The following is an 18,039-nucleotide window of genomic DNA, read 5'->3' on the forward strand; positions in this document are numbered from 1 at the left end:
GAGGGATAGATTGTAGAAGGGTGGATCTATGGTGTTGGAGCCCCTGCATGGCTCGAAAAGCCTCTGAATGGATTTAGAACTGGAGAGACTCGGCGAGTCACATGGGTGTACTCGACGAGTTGTATGAACTTGTGCATGGACTCGGCGAGTGGAAGAACAACTCGACGAGTCTGTTGAAGAGTGCCTTGGACTCGGCAAGTCTATTCTTGGACTCGGCGAGTCGGGTCACAGAACCCCAACCTCTTTTGGTTAAAGCCTTGGATTAAGTGAGTCGGTCGGCGACTCAGTGAGTCGGACAGGATGGGACTCAGAGATCGTTGGACTCGACGAGTCTTGGGGCGACTCGGCGAGTTAAGTTGTGTTATGAGAATTTTCTGGGAATGGGAACTCGGCGAGTCGGCGGGTTGACTCGGCGAGTAGAATCAACCAAGAAGGTTGAATTTGACTGAGGACTTTGACTTTGACCAAGAGTTGACCAGTTTGACTTCCAAGGGTATTTTGGTAATTTTGGGTATTTATGGAATTGGTTCTTTGGTAGTGTTCTGTGGTGAAGATCGTGTCGGTGGTCGGAGTAGCTTGGTCTTATCTTTCCAGTCGACAATTGCAGGTGAGTTATCCTCACTATATCGACAGGGTCTACAGCACCAAGGTCGGCCCTTTATCGGATGGAAATTTGGGTATTGTTTGTTATGTTATTGTTATGCTAGATCTGCATCCTGGTATTTAGGATGGTGTTATGTTAGTTACCTGGTTAAGGTCGGTACCCGATATATAGGGTAATGTTATGCTAGTGACCGGTTAGGTCGGAATCCTGGTTAGGATGTTGATATGCTATGTGAACTGTTAGATTGTTTGTCTGGTTAAGGATTTGTATGTGATTGATTGGTTTATGTGCACATGGTTGTTTAACGTGGGTTGGGTTGAGGCGGGTCCTGTTTTGTGCTGTAGGCCAACATACCCAGGGCAGACCGGATATTCCGAAGGCCTGGCGAGCGGTCTGGATAAGCTAAAGGCCCCAAGAGGGCGGACCAGACGTGTCGAGGCTCAAAGAGTGGACCAGGTCGACTGAAGGCCCGGTGTGGGCAGACCAGTCATACTGTAGACTCAGAGAGTGGACCAGGTGTATTGAAGGCCCGGTGCGGGAGGACCAATCACACTATGGACTCGATATACATGGCTAGACTCGGAGGGTGGACCAGGTGGACTGAATGTCCGGTGCGGGCGGACCAGTCACACAGTAGACCCGATGTGCATGGCTGTTCTATTTGTGATATGTTATGAGTATGTTTATGTGTGGTTGGTATTTTGGGGGTAACTCACTAAGCTTTCGGGCTTACAATTCAGTGTATTGTTTTAGGTACTTCAGGAGATCGTGGCAAGGCGAAAGCGTGATCGTACCGCTCCTCATGTTTTATGATTTATGTGATATGGTTCTGGGAGATACTCTGATGTTTAAACTATTTTGAAAACAAGATGTATGAACTTAATGGTTTTTGAATGAGATAAAATGTTTTAATTTGGCTCGAATTTTATGGTCGTTACAAATAAAGGTACATTAGTCTTTTAACTCAATCAAGGTCCGAAGTTGAAACAAATTTAAACTATAGAGACCGTTCAAGTTGAGAAAAAAAAGTTAGAGACTAAACATGTAAGTTATCCCAAACCATAGATATTATGTTTTTTTAATAGAAAATGTACTTCGTTGGTGTTTTTTGAACATGTGTCTTTGTTTGATGGTGTTTTTGGAACATGTAATACTTTTTTTTTGAAGTGGCAAATGAATTAAGTGGAAACCTAATCGCAATATTTCAACGAGCACACCGGGTTCGAGCTCTTTTACACAACAAAACCAGCCCCCATAGGGACTTCCACGGAAAAATTGTTCATATGTGGCACCACAAGAGGTAGTTTAAGGAAATCGAACTCCTAAACTCAAGTCTGACATAGATATAAAATCTAGTACATCAACCCAACTAGGTTGGACATGATTGGTTTTTTTGAACGAATTTAAAACTTCCATGGTCTCCTAAGTCATTTTCCCAATTGACAATGGGAACACGTCCAGTTTTATAGAAGTGAAAATCGAAATAAAATTAAACAAGAAAAAGGAAATCTAAGAAATTGTTGGATCGCACTCCCTTTGAAGTTTGAAAGGCTTTCGTTTTTGAAAGACAAGTGTACATTTATTTATTTATTTATTTATTTTTTATTATTATTATTATTTTTTTTTTGCAAGAGTACCGTTGTGACGGTCTTAGTATTATATGAGTTTTACTTCAATCCTTCTCACGTAAAGCAATTAAATTAATAATGAGATGCCCATTTGTTTCTATCATATAAGACAAAAAGCATGCGAATTAGCATTATATATCAATTACAAAATTCTCTATTAATTTATACTATTAATAATAATTTACAATTACTATCAACTCATCGATCTACATACATTTCTGCATGACATGCTTATTATTGCCTAGCATACATCGTTGATCATGTCTGCATCACATGACTGAGCAAGCATTAGGATTCTCCACACTGAATATATCGGTCTCTGAAGTGCGAGGATTGTGAAGAGACATGGGTGAAGGAGGAAGCGGAGGTCCACGTAAGTATTCCATGGCATAGCCTTCATTTGCATAACCATGCATGCTCGAAGAGACTGAAACTCCATAATCTTGATTATGATAACTCTGATTATAGACAGGCATCGTGTATACATACGGATTATCATTTCTGTAATACTCAAATTTGTTTGCCACTTCTACATTTTTGCTCCGCTCTCCACCACCACCACCACCACCTACGGCCGTTTGTGCCTCGTCGGCTGACTTCTTCTTTTCATCGCCACCATTTGTGGCTTTGGCTGTGATCACCTCATCGTCGTTTTTCTTCTTCTCGCCATCTTTAGTACTATTGTCTGTCGGTTTTCCCACATCGCTTTTCTTCTTATCATCACCATCGTTGCCACCTTCTTTCTCTTTTTTATCGCCACCTCCTTCCACTTCGACCTTCTTTTGATCTTTTTTCTCATCAATACCCTTGCTTTCTTCTTTCTTAGGTGGAGGGACTAAGTCGACGTTTCTTTTCAGTTTTTCTTTTAAGTATGGTATAAGTTCTTTCATATTCATTGTTCCTTTCACAATCACCAAGTTCTTGTCATTCTCTATTTTTACCGACTTTACTCCTGGCCAAAATAGGAAAAACAATTAATTAGTTTAACAAAATTGAGCAGTTTTATTATTATTATTTGAATCACATTAAAATAATAACTATAATTCAAGAATACTACCTAATGCATCATGGGAAAAACTTTTATTAATTTGCCACTAATAAGACCCATTATATTGTTAAAAAAACTATTAAGAAAAAAGCATTTTGGAGCCTACAAACCCAACACAATATGTAATATTTTAGATCAATAATATACTCAATTTTGTCGTTGATTAATTAAAAACACAGTTAACTCTCTTATTCAAATTAATAAAAAAAAAACCTTTTCAACATTAAATAATGATAACAATATTCTAATGAGAATTTTTTGTACTAACCATCAATCTTTGAGATGAGTCGTTTAATTTTGTGTATGCAACCATCGCAGTGTAGTGGAATCTTCAACACCACAGTAGTTGATTGAGCCTAGATAACCACCATTAAAATACAAATCAATCATCCATATATACCACTCAATAATAAAGAATAAAAACTATGTACGCAATTAATTGTACCTCTTTGGGTTTTTGGTCATTGGATGCTTGTTTATCATCAGCTTTCTTTTCATCTCCTTCATCCTTTTTAGGTTTGGGAGAGATTATTTCCACCTTCTTTTTGGTCTTGTATTCAACCCGTTCCTTAATATACATAAGATTCACTTTTCCAGTTATTGTTAACTTGTTGCTCATATAATCAGCTTTCACAGTTTCAACACCTACATACAATAGATTCTTTGTGTCAACGAAAGGCATGTGTAAAAATACAGTTTGATTCATGATTATACCTTCTAAGTGACGAATGGATTTTTTGATCTTTTTGGCACACCCATCACAATGCAAGTCGAGCTTTAGAACAATGGTTATTGGAACATCATCAACTTTCTTCTTTCCACTCTCATCAACGACCTTCTTCTCATTAGCTTCTTTCTGTAATAAAAATAGAAGCATGTAATTACACTAGAAAGAAAATAAAGGCAAGGATTTTGAAAACTAACCTCACTCATTTTGATTAAAGATTTTGAGGGCGGAATTAATAATTTTTGGAAATTGGAAGCAATGGAGGGTATTTATAGGGAGTTGGTTCCTTTCTCAAGCTCTATCCATAGCACACCATATATACACGGGCTTCAAGAATAACTTGTATTTAGAATAAAAATCAAATAGGACATGTGTACTTTGTTATTTAATATTATTCTCTTGAAAATGGAAAATTAGTTTTCATATTTTTTAATTTCAAAGATAATGCTTTCAAAATACGAGTCTTTACAAATAGTGAAATATTTTTATTATAAGAGTATTTTATTAATAATTTGTACGGAATATGATAAGATTTGTCTTAGCTGGAAATTTTGACATTTGTAGAATGGATGACCATTTTGAATATAAGTTGAAATATTAATATCTATTTTAAAAACTTTGATTAGTTTGTATATAATTAATACTGTAGGAAACCGAGAAATGATATAACTGTGTCCTATAATATTTTGTATTAATCCTTATTACTGTTATTTAGTAGTAACCATAGAAAGTAAGTTAAATGGTTTTTTAATATTTTGTAACATTTTTTCTTATATTTTGTTAGCTTTTTAATTAAATCTTTAACCGATTTAAAAATTCATCCAACAAAATTAAATCCAAATAATTTTGCTTCAATAGACGATAGATGATTACTAGTGCCACTAAACCAACCATTCAGATTATTTGTAAACATTTAATGTATAACTTTTAGGGCATGTATGTGACGCATGATACTTAATTGTTTATGGTATCACCAATCATATATCATGCATGTATGATGGATGGCTGATGATGTTGGCACGTATGGGTTTTTGAATTCGATTAAGCAAGTGAGTAATATATTTTTATTTAAAGGGGAACTTTTATAACGATTTACAAGCTAGGGAGTGAAACCATGCATATTAGATTAAGCAAATTTAGTAAAATTCGATTCAAATGTGATCGAATTGTCTTTGAATTTTCGCTTTTTGGGTATAAAATATCAATGAAATTATTTGGATAATTCAATGATCATGTATATGAAATGCTTTTTCCAAAATCTATGTTTTCAACCCTTGCGTCTTGGAGTATCACAAAATTTGATTCGGAATAATCCAAGAAATTTTTGCCTATAATCTAATTACCTATTATAAGGTAGCAAGAGAGCTCTATGTGGGGGCAACCTCGTAGTTTTATAATAATTCTTTCATTCCTATCCCCTCATAAGAGGAGGATGACAAGAGTTTCGCTCAACGGTCTAAGGACTAAGGACTACTCGACCTTCTTGCAATTCAAATCCTTAATGAAATCAACTATATGTCTAAGTGCACTAGTTGACTTCTCTATTGCATAACGCTTCTCACGTTACTTCATAATCACAGGTAAGCTACCTACTGTAAGGAACTAGCAGTTGCTTCATGTTCACCTTCCTTCAAAAGAATATGCTAGGATTAGTCCGGATCTAGCCTTAGTGTAGTATAGATCATCAACAAGATGAACTATATTTGAAGGAATGCCTCTATTCAAGTCTTTATTGATTCAATATGCGTAGATTCGATTCGGAGAAGAGATTCTTTCTTGCAAGAACATGGCAAGCTAAGCTCAGTCATTCAAATCTGGCAAGCACTCGGAAGCACTAGATCAATAAGCTAGATCTCCATACGGGTCATTGCATGTTTAGCAACAATTCCAAATTTCTGGCAAAATTCCGTTTTTGTGTTTTGTAGAGACAAAGGTTTAGAAAGAGAAATAGTCCTTATTTTTCTTATATCTATCTTTTACAATGTTAATATCTTGATTATATACCAAGATGATGACAATTTTTAAGGGTGGAATGTCTCCACTTTAAATAAGGCACGTTCCTTATGTTCTGGTAGGAAAATTTTAGTATGACCCCTTTTCTCTATATGAATTATTTTTCGGTCAAGACACTGTCGCACACCTAAGAATGACGCCTTGACCTTGCCTGCTAACACGAGTAGTGGGACCTCCTTCAAGGGCTCTGCCTCTTGGAACCCGCTAGGTTCACTGCCTCTACACCCTGCCAGGGGCGATGCCTCTTGGAATCCCACCAAAGGTGTTGCTCCCGGACCCCCTTGTTCCCGAATCTTGACTCATATTTAGTTATCCAAGTGTACACTCTACACCTGCTGCCTTGAAATACAACAAAAAAGTCTTAAGCTTGTCTCGAATAAAATCCTGACTGCACTAAAATATTCATGACACTAAAATCACCAACAATAACGCCACAACCTTCTTCTAAATCAGTTACTCTTTCATTTTATACTCAATGGATCTAAGACATGTTAAAGGTAAAAGTACAACTAAAACCAAAAATCAAGTCGTTGTTTGGTTTATTTCACCTTGACCACAAAATTTCCCATGTGGTGATAGTCACTACATCTTTTTTTAGAACATCAAACACATACACACTTACTGTAGCACCTGGTTCTTGGTAAGTATTCTTTGTAATTAACTCTTTAAATATTTGCATTTTTGGCCTTGGACTCGGCGAGTTGAAGGACCAACTCGCCAAGTAGAAGCGGGATAAGACGCGAGGTCTAAGTTGTGGACTCGGTGAGTCGGTTCCCGGACTCGGCGAGTAGACCCTGTCTGGACAAAAACCCTAATCCGAGGGTTTGCACCCTATTTAAACACTTTAACCCGACCTCCTTCGTCCCATTTACTCCCAAAGGACCCCCATAGCAAATCCTAGCCGTCGTTGAAGCAAACTAGAGCATTTGAAGTGAGCTTGGAGTTATTGTGATCCAAGGAAGGAAGAGAAGCTTGAAGGAGCAAGAAAGGACTGAAGGGGATTCGAATTTGTGCATCATTTGCAGCTCATTCAAGGTAAAAAGTCTGTACCTTGATCTTCCAAATGCTAGATCCCATTTTGTGTAGTTTTAGGGCTTTATGAGCCATTTTTAGCTAGCCAACCATGAATGCAAGCATGGTTGAGGATGAGGGTGCGGATCTAGGACCCTTGAAGGGTCACAAAGCAGAAAGGGGTGCTTTTCCACCCAAGAAAGGCTCCATGCAACTCAAGGGTTTGTTTTAAGACCTTTTGAGCTTAAATTCCCATGCAAGCACGTAAATGTTGTAACTTTACGTGCTAGAACGGTCCTAGGAGCATAGATCTATCCTTTGATCAAGAGTTGTACATCAGAAATCGAAGATCTAGTGAGAATATGCAACAGACTCGGCGAGTCCATCCTTGGAATCGGCGAGCCAGAGCTTGGGTCCCAAATCCGTTGAGGGTCAACAGGACCCAGTTGAGTGTGGAAAGGCTTTACAGAGTCCCGGGGAGTGACCCAATGTTCTGGACTAAGCCATTGTACGGGATATTCATGGGACTCGGTGAGTGCATGAGCAGACTCGGTGAGTCCAAGGCAATCTTCATATAGATGAAGATGAACTCGACGAGTTGTTCATACAACTCAGCGAGTCAAGGACAGGACCTGTTTATCAGTTGAAGATGAAATCGACGAGTTGTTCATACAACTCGACGAGTCGGGTGAAGATTCAGTCGTCATTTATTTATAAGGAAAACTCGTCGATTCGTTGCCTAACTCGAGGAGTAGAGATGGTATAAGGAAAAATGAAAGGATAAGGACTCGGCGAGTTGGCGAGCCAACTCGGCGAGTCAGGTCAACTGGTAGTTGACTTTGACTTTGACTTGGTCGGGGGTAAGATGGTCATTTTACCCTGAGGACAGTTAGTAGTGTTTGATTGAGTGTTTTGTGGGAATTACAGCCGGAGGATTTCCGGAGCAGCAGCAGCAGTAGATAGACAGTTCTCACACAGATCAACAGCTACTTCGAGGTGAGTTACCTTCCAGTAGCGGTGGGTCTACGACCATAATGCCGGCCCATCAGTAGGAGTTGTATGATTAGATGATTGTCTATGTGATATTCATCTAGGTTTGCTACTACCCGATATGTTTATGTGCTAGTATGATATAATGTTATGTGCTAGTGACAGTAGGGAAGATAGTCCCCAGAGTACCAGTCGATAGGGCCGAAGGGGTAGTCATGCCTAGCCATGCTAGATAGATTATATGATATGTGTTATGTGGTAGTAATAGGGGGTGAAATAGTCCCCAGTATCCGGTCGAGAGGACCGAGGGGAGACCAGCACCCAGATATTCTAGTCAGTATCCTGTCGAGAGGACTGAAGTGGAGGCCAGCACCCAGATATGTTAGCCAGTATCCGGTCGAGAGGACCGAAGGGGTAGGTCGGGCACCCAGATATGCCTGACAATATATGTATGTTATGTGATTGTATGGTATGTGGTACGATGGGGGAACTCACTAAGTTTCGTGCTTACAGTTTTCAGTTTTGGTTTCAGGTACCTCTTCATCGAAGGGGAAGGAGCTGGCGCGGTAGCGGCACATCAAACACACACACTGTTTTCTGCCTTACGAAATTGTTCTGGGAATTGTATTCTGATATTTGGTTGATTTCGTATTTTGGTTTTCAAACATGACGTATGGATGTGAAATGATTTGATCAGACAATGTTTTATTTACAAATATTTTCCAAAGTATTGATTAAAAATGAAATTTTTGGACGTGAAATTTGGGTTGTTACACTTACTATCATACTCCTAAATCTACACCTTTTGTCTCCAACGAGACTTGAACCTTCAACCATTGACCAAGGGGCACATTTGCGTCAACTCCTTATATCGTAGGCTATAAGCCCTTTAATTTTATCTCCTCTTTATTCCTCTTTATTGCTTTATTGAATTTGTATTTGAATCTGTATCTCAATAAAGGGCAAAGATGAAGTCATAGTGATCCATATCGAATAAAAGACAAGTTGGATATATTGATCCAAGGTGAATCCATATTTCAATCACTTTATGGTGGAGGGAGTTATTAGCGAATGAAGCAATTGGACTAATGGAACCGTTGGTGGTTCGGTTATGAGGAGAGGTGGGGCTGGATGAAGACTCACATTTTGTGGTAAAGTTGTATGTACGTCTCTCTCTCTCTCTCTATTGCTTTAGTTGTATTTCATGATTAAGGACTTGTACCAAGATAGTGTTATATGTTTTTAATTGGGTGGTGTAACATCCCGATGATGAGGTGATTTCGATTTTAACCCTATATATGAAGCATATGACATTTTGGACCTTGTGCATGAGGAGGATTAAAAAATGGCCCAAAGTGGAATTTTAGTAATTTTGGCTAAAGGCTTAGTATGTTGGGCGTATGCTTCGTATGCAAGGCATACATATGCGGGGCCTTATATGTTGGGCGTACATAGCGTATACAGGGCGTACGTACGAGGGTTTCAAAACCTAAAATTTAGGGTTTGGACCCTATTTAAACATCTTTATGGCCCCAAGACCTTCACCCTCGTCAGCCTCCATCTAAAAAATCATCCCTCTAGCTAATCCTAGGTGCGAAGAGTGCACTTTGAGATCATATGTGTGTTTTGGTGGTATTCTTGAAGAAGAAGGTGGTAGAAGGACATTTGAGCTTGGAAGAAGCTTGGATCTGGGATTCTCTACTTACTAGCAACCTCCATGAGGTAAAAAGCTCCTAGCTTGATCATCCTTTCTTGTAGATCTAGATGTTCCTCCATTTAGGGCATTTTGGGTCCCAACCTTTGTGATTCTTGAGCATGGCATGCTCTTGATCAAATAAGTTGTCCTTTCAGACCCAATGAAGGGTCTTGAGTAATAAAAATGGGATCTTGATGCTTAGTACTTCCCCATGCATTCTCTAGAAGGTCTTAAGGTGTTAAGTAGTTAGGATTGTTTGTATTAAGCACTTAATGGGCATGCAAAGTCATAAAGTTGGAAACCTTATGACTCTCAGTGGTATCTTGGCCTTGGGTCTGCATTTGGACGTGAAAAATCGAAGTATTAAGCTCTTAAGTTCTTAAGAAGGAAAAATTGTGGGTACGCTAAGCATACCAAATGGTATGATGCGCGTATGTAGGTTGAGCCCTAATGCCTCAGACATAAGTACGCCCCGCGTACAAGGCCTAAGTTGACTCGGTTGATTTATTAATTTTTACCAGTTTTGACCAAGGGTATTTTAGGAAAATTGTTATTAATTAAGTATGGGAAATGTTTTGATATTTAGGAGTCAGGTAGAACCAGTTGTCGGAGCAGGGATTTATTCAGACTGCATTCAAACTAAGATGTGAGTTTTCCTCACTGTACTCGTGGGTCAATGGCACCAATGTCGGCCCACTAGATTATGTATCCAGGTTATAGGATAGTGATATGCTAGTATATGACTATTTGGTAGATCTATATGATTATCTGTATTTACTGGTGATGTGTTTATGTTTATCTGTTGCATATGTCGACATGTTGTGTTGGGTTAAGGCGGTCCTGCTTTGTGTTGTAGGCCAAGACACTCCGGGATGACCGGATAGGTTGTAGGCCTTACGAGGCGGTCCAATTACGTCGACGGCCCGTAGACCGGTCCAGATAAGTTTTAGGTCCTACGAGGTAGTCCAGTCATGTCGAAGGCTCGTAGAGCGGTCTAGATAGGTTCTAGGCCTTACGAGGCAGTCCAGTCAGGTTGGTTGCTCATATTTGTATGCTTGTTTTCTATGTAGTGTGTTGGTACTTTGGGGGAACCCACTAAGTTTTTGCTTACAGTTTTTAGTTTATCGTTTCAGGCACTTCTGAGGATCGTGGGAAGGCAAAGGCGTGATCCTACATAGGTATCTGTTTTATGTCACTGGGTCTTGGGAAAACTCTAATTTGAAATAATGCTTTTGAAATAAGGACTTTTTTTTTGTAAACAATGTTGGTTAATTGTTGGTTTTAAAAATTTTAAATTTCTTTGATCTTTAGAGTGTTACAATTTGGTATTAGAGCCTTGGTTTGAGAGAATCGGATCATTCACGTGAATCCAGACGCAAACTAGGCAACTACAAAAGTTTTTAAACTGGTTTTCAAAAAAATCAAAAGTAAACAAGGAAGGATGTGATGTGTACGATAAGTCGGAGCAAGAAAGTATACCCCAAGTTAACCACACTGATATTTGATATTATGTTTATATTAGAACAACATGCTAGTGGTAGGCTAGGGATCTTCAGGAATTGCATGATAGAATTGCCTAATAATTGATGCCTGATAACCTAGGATTCTTTCTGGTATGGAATTGACATCATTACTGTAGTTGCTTAGTGTATGCATCATAGTTTTACATAACTAAGATTCTATATCCTGAGAATGTTTGGTTTAGCCTTATTTCTTGTCTTGTTTGATGAAGGGCCTAGGGTAGAATCAAGTTTTCGACTGTCTATAGGATCTAGTTTTATGTGATTAGCATACACGAGTGTTGCAAGGTTGGTGGAAGTTTTATGGATGGGTTATGTGTGAGTAGTCGGCCAATTGAGGATTGTCTAGCTTTTCTCTAGGGGGTGAGAATAGGATGTATGCCTATTCTAGTGTGTGTTGTTATGGTTGTTATGATGATCTTCTGATACAAATACGGGCAGGTACGAAAGGTAGTATTGGCCCGTACTACTAGAAGCATAGGACCCATACGTGTAGCATGGAAGTCACAACCCGTAGGGTTTTGTTGTTTAGAATAGATATGGTATGAAATGTGCCTCATCTGATATTTTATGGTTTATTTTCATTATGGTGGTCACGAGGAATTCGAGATAGGAGCTGGATCCAGTGGCTAGGATAGGCCAGGGTTGAATGAGGATGAGATTAGGGCATTGATTTCTTCTGAGGTTATGACTGTTACCCAGGGCAGATACCGGAGTTGTTTGGGTCTAACAAGACCGCCATGATTGATTACTTTGACGACCGTTATGCTGCACTTACTGAGGCTTCTTTTGTTGCAGCTACCACGGTTGTTACGGCCACTGGGGTTCGTGGAGAAAGAGCTTTCCAGTACTGCGACTTCAACAATACGAAGCTCCCGGTGTTCGATGGGGTTCAAATTCGATTATTGCTATTGTTTGAATAATGTCTAAGTCCATAACTATAATTGGTAAGACTTGACCCGACCCGACATGGTCCATTTGGGTTGCATGGCATCATGCATTTGGATAGACTAAAATGAGAGAAATAACACTTAAGGTTGGTTAATATATTATAAGTTCTAATATATTAATAAGATTATTTAATTAGTATTGATCAAGAATTAATCTAGAATTAATTAAATGATCAAATGAAGACTAATTAAATATATGGGTTGATTGTGTAAATCATCCATACTTGTATAATGGGCTAATACTTCATGGATTGTCAAGTTGAGCTAAAACCAATAAGATGCTCCATGGTATATTTGAACCCATAGATCCAAGGAAATGGAAAGCCATGACAATTAGGGTTTACCCTAATTGTCACTAACTATATAAGCATCTTATTGTTGACAAAATCAGCCACTACACTATGTGTGAGAGAAAGGGCTAGCCGATTTTCATGAAGTGTGTATATTCTCTCAAGTCTCTCCAAGTGCATATGATGTTGTGTGAACCATTTGAGGTGTCACACTTGGGGCACTAGGCACTCAAGCTTCATGAAGACATTGTACAACAAAGAGGTATGTAATTCTAACTTGATATAGTCATATGAATCAATGTTATTATGCTAGTTAGGATTAATACCTTGGAAAGTTCATATTTACATGTATAATCGAGAAAACATAGATCCAAGGTATTTAGGGTTGCATGTACACTTAGGAGTGTTAAAATGCTCAAAACCCAACAGTGGTATCAGAGACTAGGCTTGTTTTCTTATTATACTTGCTTAAACTACTTAAAAATCAAATTTTGGTGTTGTCTGCACAGCAGACTCGTCAAGTCCACTGATGGACTCACCGAGTCCAAGGCAAAAAGCATCCAACTCGTCGAGTTTGTTCATGCACTCGACGAGTTGGACCCCCAGACAACATATATTCGATTGGTTTGACTGGAATTGGATTAGGAACATTACCCTAAGCTGTTTTTGGAGTTATAAACTTATTTTTGATGTGGTAATGTTCATACTAATCCAATTTCAAAGATAATTGTCAATAGATTCATGTTTTGTATTAGTTTAAGTGTTAAGCTAATTACATGAAAAAGTTTGATTCCAATTATCTTGTTCATATGAGTTGCTTAGATTAATAGAAAAGGTTGATTGATTATGTGTCTTTGATCCATTTTAATCTAAGAATTGATTCTAAAATGTGTTTGTGTAACTTGTCCTCAAGTTACATGAAAAGTCACATTAAAGTTTCTTACAAATCATAAAAGTTGGCAATGGTTACAAAAATGAAGAGTCTTGTCCTCATTAAATGGTTTTATGACTCCATAAGTTGTCCTCAAGTTATGGAGGTTCAAGAGTCACTTCATTAAATCATTAAAATGTGTAAAAATTACTTTAAACACATAAGTTATGGAATTAATTAGTTTTGAATATTTTCAAAACTTGCCCTCAAGTTTTAGAATTTGAAAAGTTTTCTCTTATGAATACTTTAATTCCAAGTTAAGCCCTTAGAATTTTAAAAGTTAAAATTCAACCCTTATACTTTATAATATTATAAGTTAATAATATGTATATATGTATAAGAGCAAGTCAGTCTTACCATTAGTAGGCCTCATTCACGAAGCCGGTCTATAAGGGGGTATAAGGTTGTTGCCTATAAAGTGGCAGCTTAATGGTTGTCCACTCTCACCCACCGCTTCCTTAACTGGTGGAGGGTCGTTAGCCGAACAGGTAGGACAAGGACTATAATTCTCCCTTCATTAAAAGTATTAATGATAAATACTAAGTAACTAAACATTTTATAAATACCCAATCTTAGTTACTTAGGAAAATGTGAATAAGGTGCTAACCCATGAAATTACACTTTGCACTTTGTTTAAGTCAGTTAGTGGAGCGTGTGTGGTTAACCGGCACACTAACTCGTATTTAACAAGGTAGGCAAAGGGTAACTTAATGTTTATCATAATATCGGTGAAGCGCGTGTGGTTAACCAGCACATCGATTGAGGGGTAAATATTAAGGGTACCAAGTATATTTGCATGGTTATTCACACCTTGTTTTGTGATCCTCGGCATCCCAGTCACAAAACCTGAACGGCACACTCGTGATTGAAACATGCCATTGAACAGTTCAATGAATCTTAAAAAGATCTAGGAGTTTCAAATCCAAGTAAAACCTAAATAATTATTTCATTTTTCATGGTGGAAATTGGTGAATCGTTATTCACCTACCTTCAAATATTCTATAGCTTGGATTACGGCATCTCTCTTCCAAGTTATAAAGTATTGTGTTGGGTCTTAGCCTTAATATTTCATATTGGGTGTTATATTAGGGACTTTAAATCAACTGTCTTGAATATCTTCCAAAAGATGTCTGGTTTAGACATTTATGATCTTCCTAAATCTCTTGAAGCAAGCTTTCCTAAATGAAGATGATGTCCCATTGAATCATACTTCTTTCACCTCCTCCAATTATTCTCCCTAACCCACAAGTTCAAGGTCACTCAAGCCTTATTGGCAAGGCAATGTATAGGTGTGATCACATCTTGGAGATGAAGTCACATATTGACAAGCCGGGAGAGTTGGGTGTCAAAGTCTTGAGAAAGTTGGTGGTTCAATCACTTTCTAAGTCACATAGTGAGTTCCTTTGGTTCTCCTATGAAACAGACTATGACAAGACCCTTAATGATCTTATCTATTTGCTAAGATCAACTTCCTAAAACTTTATGGACATTAACAATGATGACACTGGAAATCCAGAAAAAGCATTCTCTTCCCAATGGAAAGGGATCGACCATAGTCAACTCGGTTGACCAAATGGTAAAGAGAAAAGCTAAGTCTGTGATAGTCCTGCATACCATTACCAAAGGGTCCATATGTTTATATTGCCAAAGGAAGGGGCATTAGTTGAGAAGCTGCCAATTTTACCTAAGGATATTAAAGTCAATAAGTTTGACTCTACTTCAGGTAAAGTCCACTATCTAACTCTGCTAAGGTTCTATTATGAGATTCTTGATACATGATGTGACTAGGTCACATGTTGATGTTTTAAGAATCAAAGAAAAGTTAAGAAACTTAAAGAAAGATTATGCTAAATCTGATCGCGTAGATGGATTTCTATCGCAAAGTTTGAAGATCAGATTCTTGAGCTACTTCTTAGGAGTTATGATATATTGCTTAGGAATAGATAACAACAAAGTTTTCATGTGCTTTTGCATTGTAAGGATAGTTTTTCTGCAAAGTTTTTAAAATAAAAGGAAAACTTTTGATTTTATTTATTTTAAAATATCCTTACAATGACATTTGTGAAAATTTCTGTTGCTTATAAGATTCAATTAAGAGCAAGAGTGGAAATATGAATTTGATTCTTTCATTTGTGGTAGTGTCTAAATTTACCAAATAAGGAAAGATTCTCATCACCCAAGTTTCAGTTGGATAGAAACTTAGAATCATGCAAGTTGTATAGCATGATGAATGAGAACTTTCAAGCATTGGAAAATTTAAGACTAACTACTTGTTCACATGGATGTGTGAGTCAAGTAAAGTACTAAGGGATCGATTACACATTCTTGTGCACTGGTTAAGTCCACCACAAAAGATCGATAAGACTATTCATCATAATTTACTATAGCTCAGTAAATATGGTTATACTTACAAGCTTAAGTGTAATTCTGAGACATTGGAAAAGGTTCCAATGCATGGCAAAGCAAATAAGAAGAATCAACTTAGGCAAAAAGATAAAAGTTTCTCAAATCTGAAAAGATGGGAGAGTACTTTAGTATCATATTTTAAGACCATCTTAATGATTTTGAGACCTTATCACAATTCATCCTACAAGTGCATTCTGATAGTTAAGAAGAGGAGTGATGAATTGTTGAAGTGGTTAAATCAAGAAGATGATTCATACTTCGTTCCAAAAACAATTCTTAGCGCTATACTCTAAGATTGTAACTTGAGTGACATGTCTTAAAGAAGGTTTAAAACACTTGTCAAATGTAAGAGTAAAAGTTTTCTACTCTTGTACGTTTGAAATTGGTAAGTTGTGATGTTTTAGATAAAACAAAGACCAAATAAGGCCAATTGTGTGAAGTGTTTGTCTTGATTAGAATCCACACTATCTCTTGAATATCTGACAAGAAGGTCTTATATGTCAAGAGGACAGTGAGAGTCTTAAAGGTCTTGAAAGTCTCAAGAACTAATCAAGAATAAAACCTGAAGTTCTTCACTAGCACACGACTTGAGGTTTATAACCTATCATGTTGACATATTTTGTGCCCATTCCAATTAAATTGGCTTTGCATATGAGTTCTTAGAGTTCTCAATTGGTCGCACAAATACTTGGAAGCAATGGCAGGCCCTTGAGCTGCCAGATGGCAAGAAATTAAGATTGAGTTCAGTCCATATGAGTTTGGATTTGTCATTATCTTTGTCTTGTGACTATGGTTTTGACAATTCACATGGATAAGAACACATACACCATAAAATCTAAGGGTCATAAGGTTTCTCTCCGATTCATGAAAATGATGGTGAGGAAACACTTCCACCAAGTAGATTTGAAGCAGATAGCAAAGGTCTAAACAATTGAGACTATGATTACGGCATCACTATTCATAGTTCTAAAATTATTTAGACACACCTGTGAGCTATCTAAGATAAGGTGTATGATTTTGATAAAGTCTTATCAAAGCAATCTAGTATCAGAAATCTGAACTTTGGTAAGAAAGTCAACAGCTGATTTCTGAGTACATGTCAAAGCTAGTGGGAGCATAAGTGTTATGTGTTGGGTTTTGAGCAATCTAACACATCCTAAGTGTGCATGCAACCCTAATAAACCTTGGATCTATGTTTGTCTAATACATGCAAAATAATAATTTTTCCAAGGTTCATAACCTATCTAACATGGCATGGGGTACTTTTAAAATTAAAAGAATTAGATGAGATTACATACCTTTTGATGACGAGTTTGATTCCTAAAGAGTTTGAGGGCCAAGCACCAATAGTATGAATGCCTCAAATGGAATCACAAATCACCACAAACTCTTGGAAAACTTTGAGAGAGTACATACACTTGTAACTTTCGGCCACACACAAAACACACACACTAGTGACACTAGTGGCTATTTCATGCAACATAAGCATGCTTATATAGTGTACATGATTAGGGTGAAACCCTAATAACCCATGTCTTTTCCTTTCCAAGGATCCATGGGTTAAAAGCTCCATGGATCATCCATGGACTTCCATATAAACCTAACCCATTAACAAATGAGTGTTAGCCCACACCATATAAAACCAATAGCCCACAATCTAATTAGCCTTCCTTTAAATCTCTAAATTAATTCATAATTAATTTAAGACTAAGACTAATTAAATAACATGACTTCATATTAATATATTATAACTTATAATATATTAATAAACATATGTGTATAACTCTCATAAAATTATCCATAAATAGTTCGGGTGAAGTGCAACCCAAATGGACCATGCCGGGTCGGGTCAAGTATATACCAAATAAGTTATGGACTTAGACACCTTATCCAACAGACTCCCACTTGGATAAGTCTAATAACTATATTTACGTATGTTACTTCAGGAACCAACCAGCAATCGTAGCTCTCGAAAACTCTGTTGAACTATGAAGTGCCATTTTAGATAAGTGATCATATACTCCTCTGTTCTCATGATATCAGCCGGACAAATACATGGAACAACGTCGTACTTATTGTCCAACAGTTTGTTTCCCGATTTTCGATTTGTTTGACAAAGAACTTAATCGAACACATCAATTTAGTTCTGACCGGCCGGTACATAGGTCACAACAAAATCATCGAGGGGCCCAGATATCGCTTCTATTTCTAGAAGGAACAGATAA

At 37.6% G+C, this 18,039-nt stretch overlaps 1 protein-coding gene across 1 annotated transcript; it reads right to left on the minus strand.

The window, feature by feature from the left end:
- Positions 1 to 2,337: 2,337 nt before the first annotated feature.
- On the minus strand, positions 2,338 to 4,318 carry LOC145058667 (uncharacterized). The gene is made up of 5 exons (XM_079006568.1): positions 4,205 to 4,318; positions 3,995 to 4,136; positions 3,726 to 3,925; positions 3,549 to 3,636; positions 2,338 to 3,184 (listed from the first exon to the last, which is right to left on the minus strand). The coding sequence occupies exons 1-5, from the start codon at positions 4,211 to 4,213 to the stop codon at positions 2,502 to 2,504; spliced, it is 1,122 nt and encodes a 373-aa protein (XP_078862694.1). The 5' UTR covers positions 4,214 to 4,318; the 3' UTR covers positions 2,338 to 2,501.
- Between the last annotated feature and the right edge of the window lie 13,721 nt (positions 4,319 to 18,039).

Source organism: Lactuca serriola, chromosome 6, assembly GCF_051521515.1.
Source record: "Lactuca serriola cultivar US96UC23 chromosome 6, Lser_US96UC23_V15, whole genome shotgun sequence".
In the NCBI taxonomy this organism is placed as follows: Eukaryota; Viridiplantae; Streptophyta; class Magnoliopsida; order Asterales; family Asteraceae; genus Lactuca; species Lactuca serriola.

What these genes read in the sequence shown, in the direction of transcription:
- LOC145058667 (XM_079006568.1), bottom strand. An exon ending in ATGACCAAAAACCCAAAGAG is followed by an intron (nt 3,637 to 3,725) that starts GTACAATTAATT and finishes GTGGTTATCTAG; the next exon opens with GCTCAATCAACTACTGTGGT. An exon ending in ACTCATCTCAAAGATTGATG is followed by an intron (nt 3,185 to 3,548) that starts GTTAGTACAAAA and finishes TATTTTGGCCAG; the next exon opens with GAGTAAAGTCGGTAAAAATA.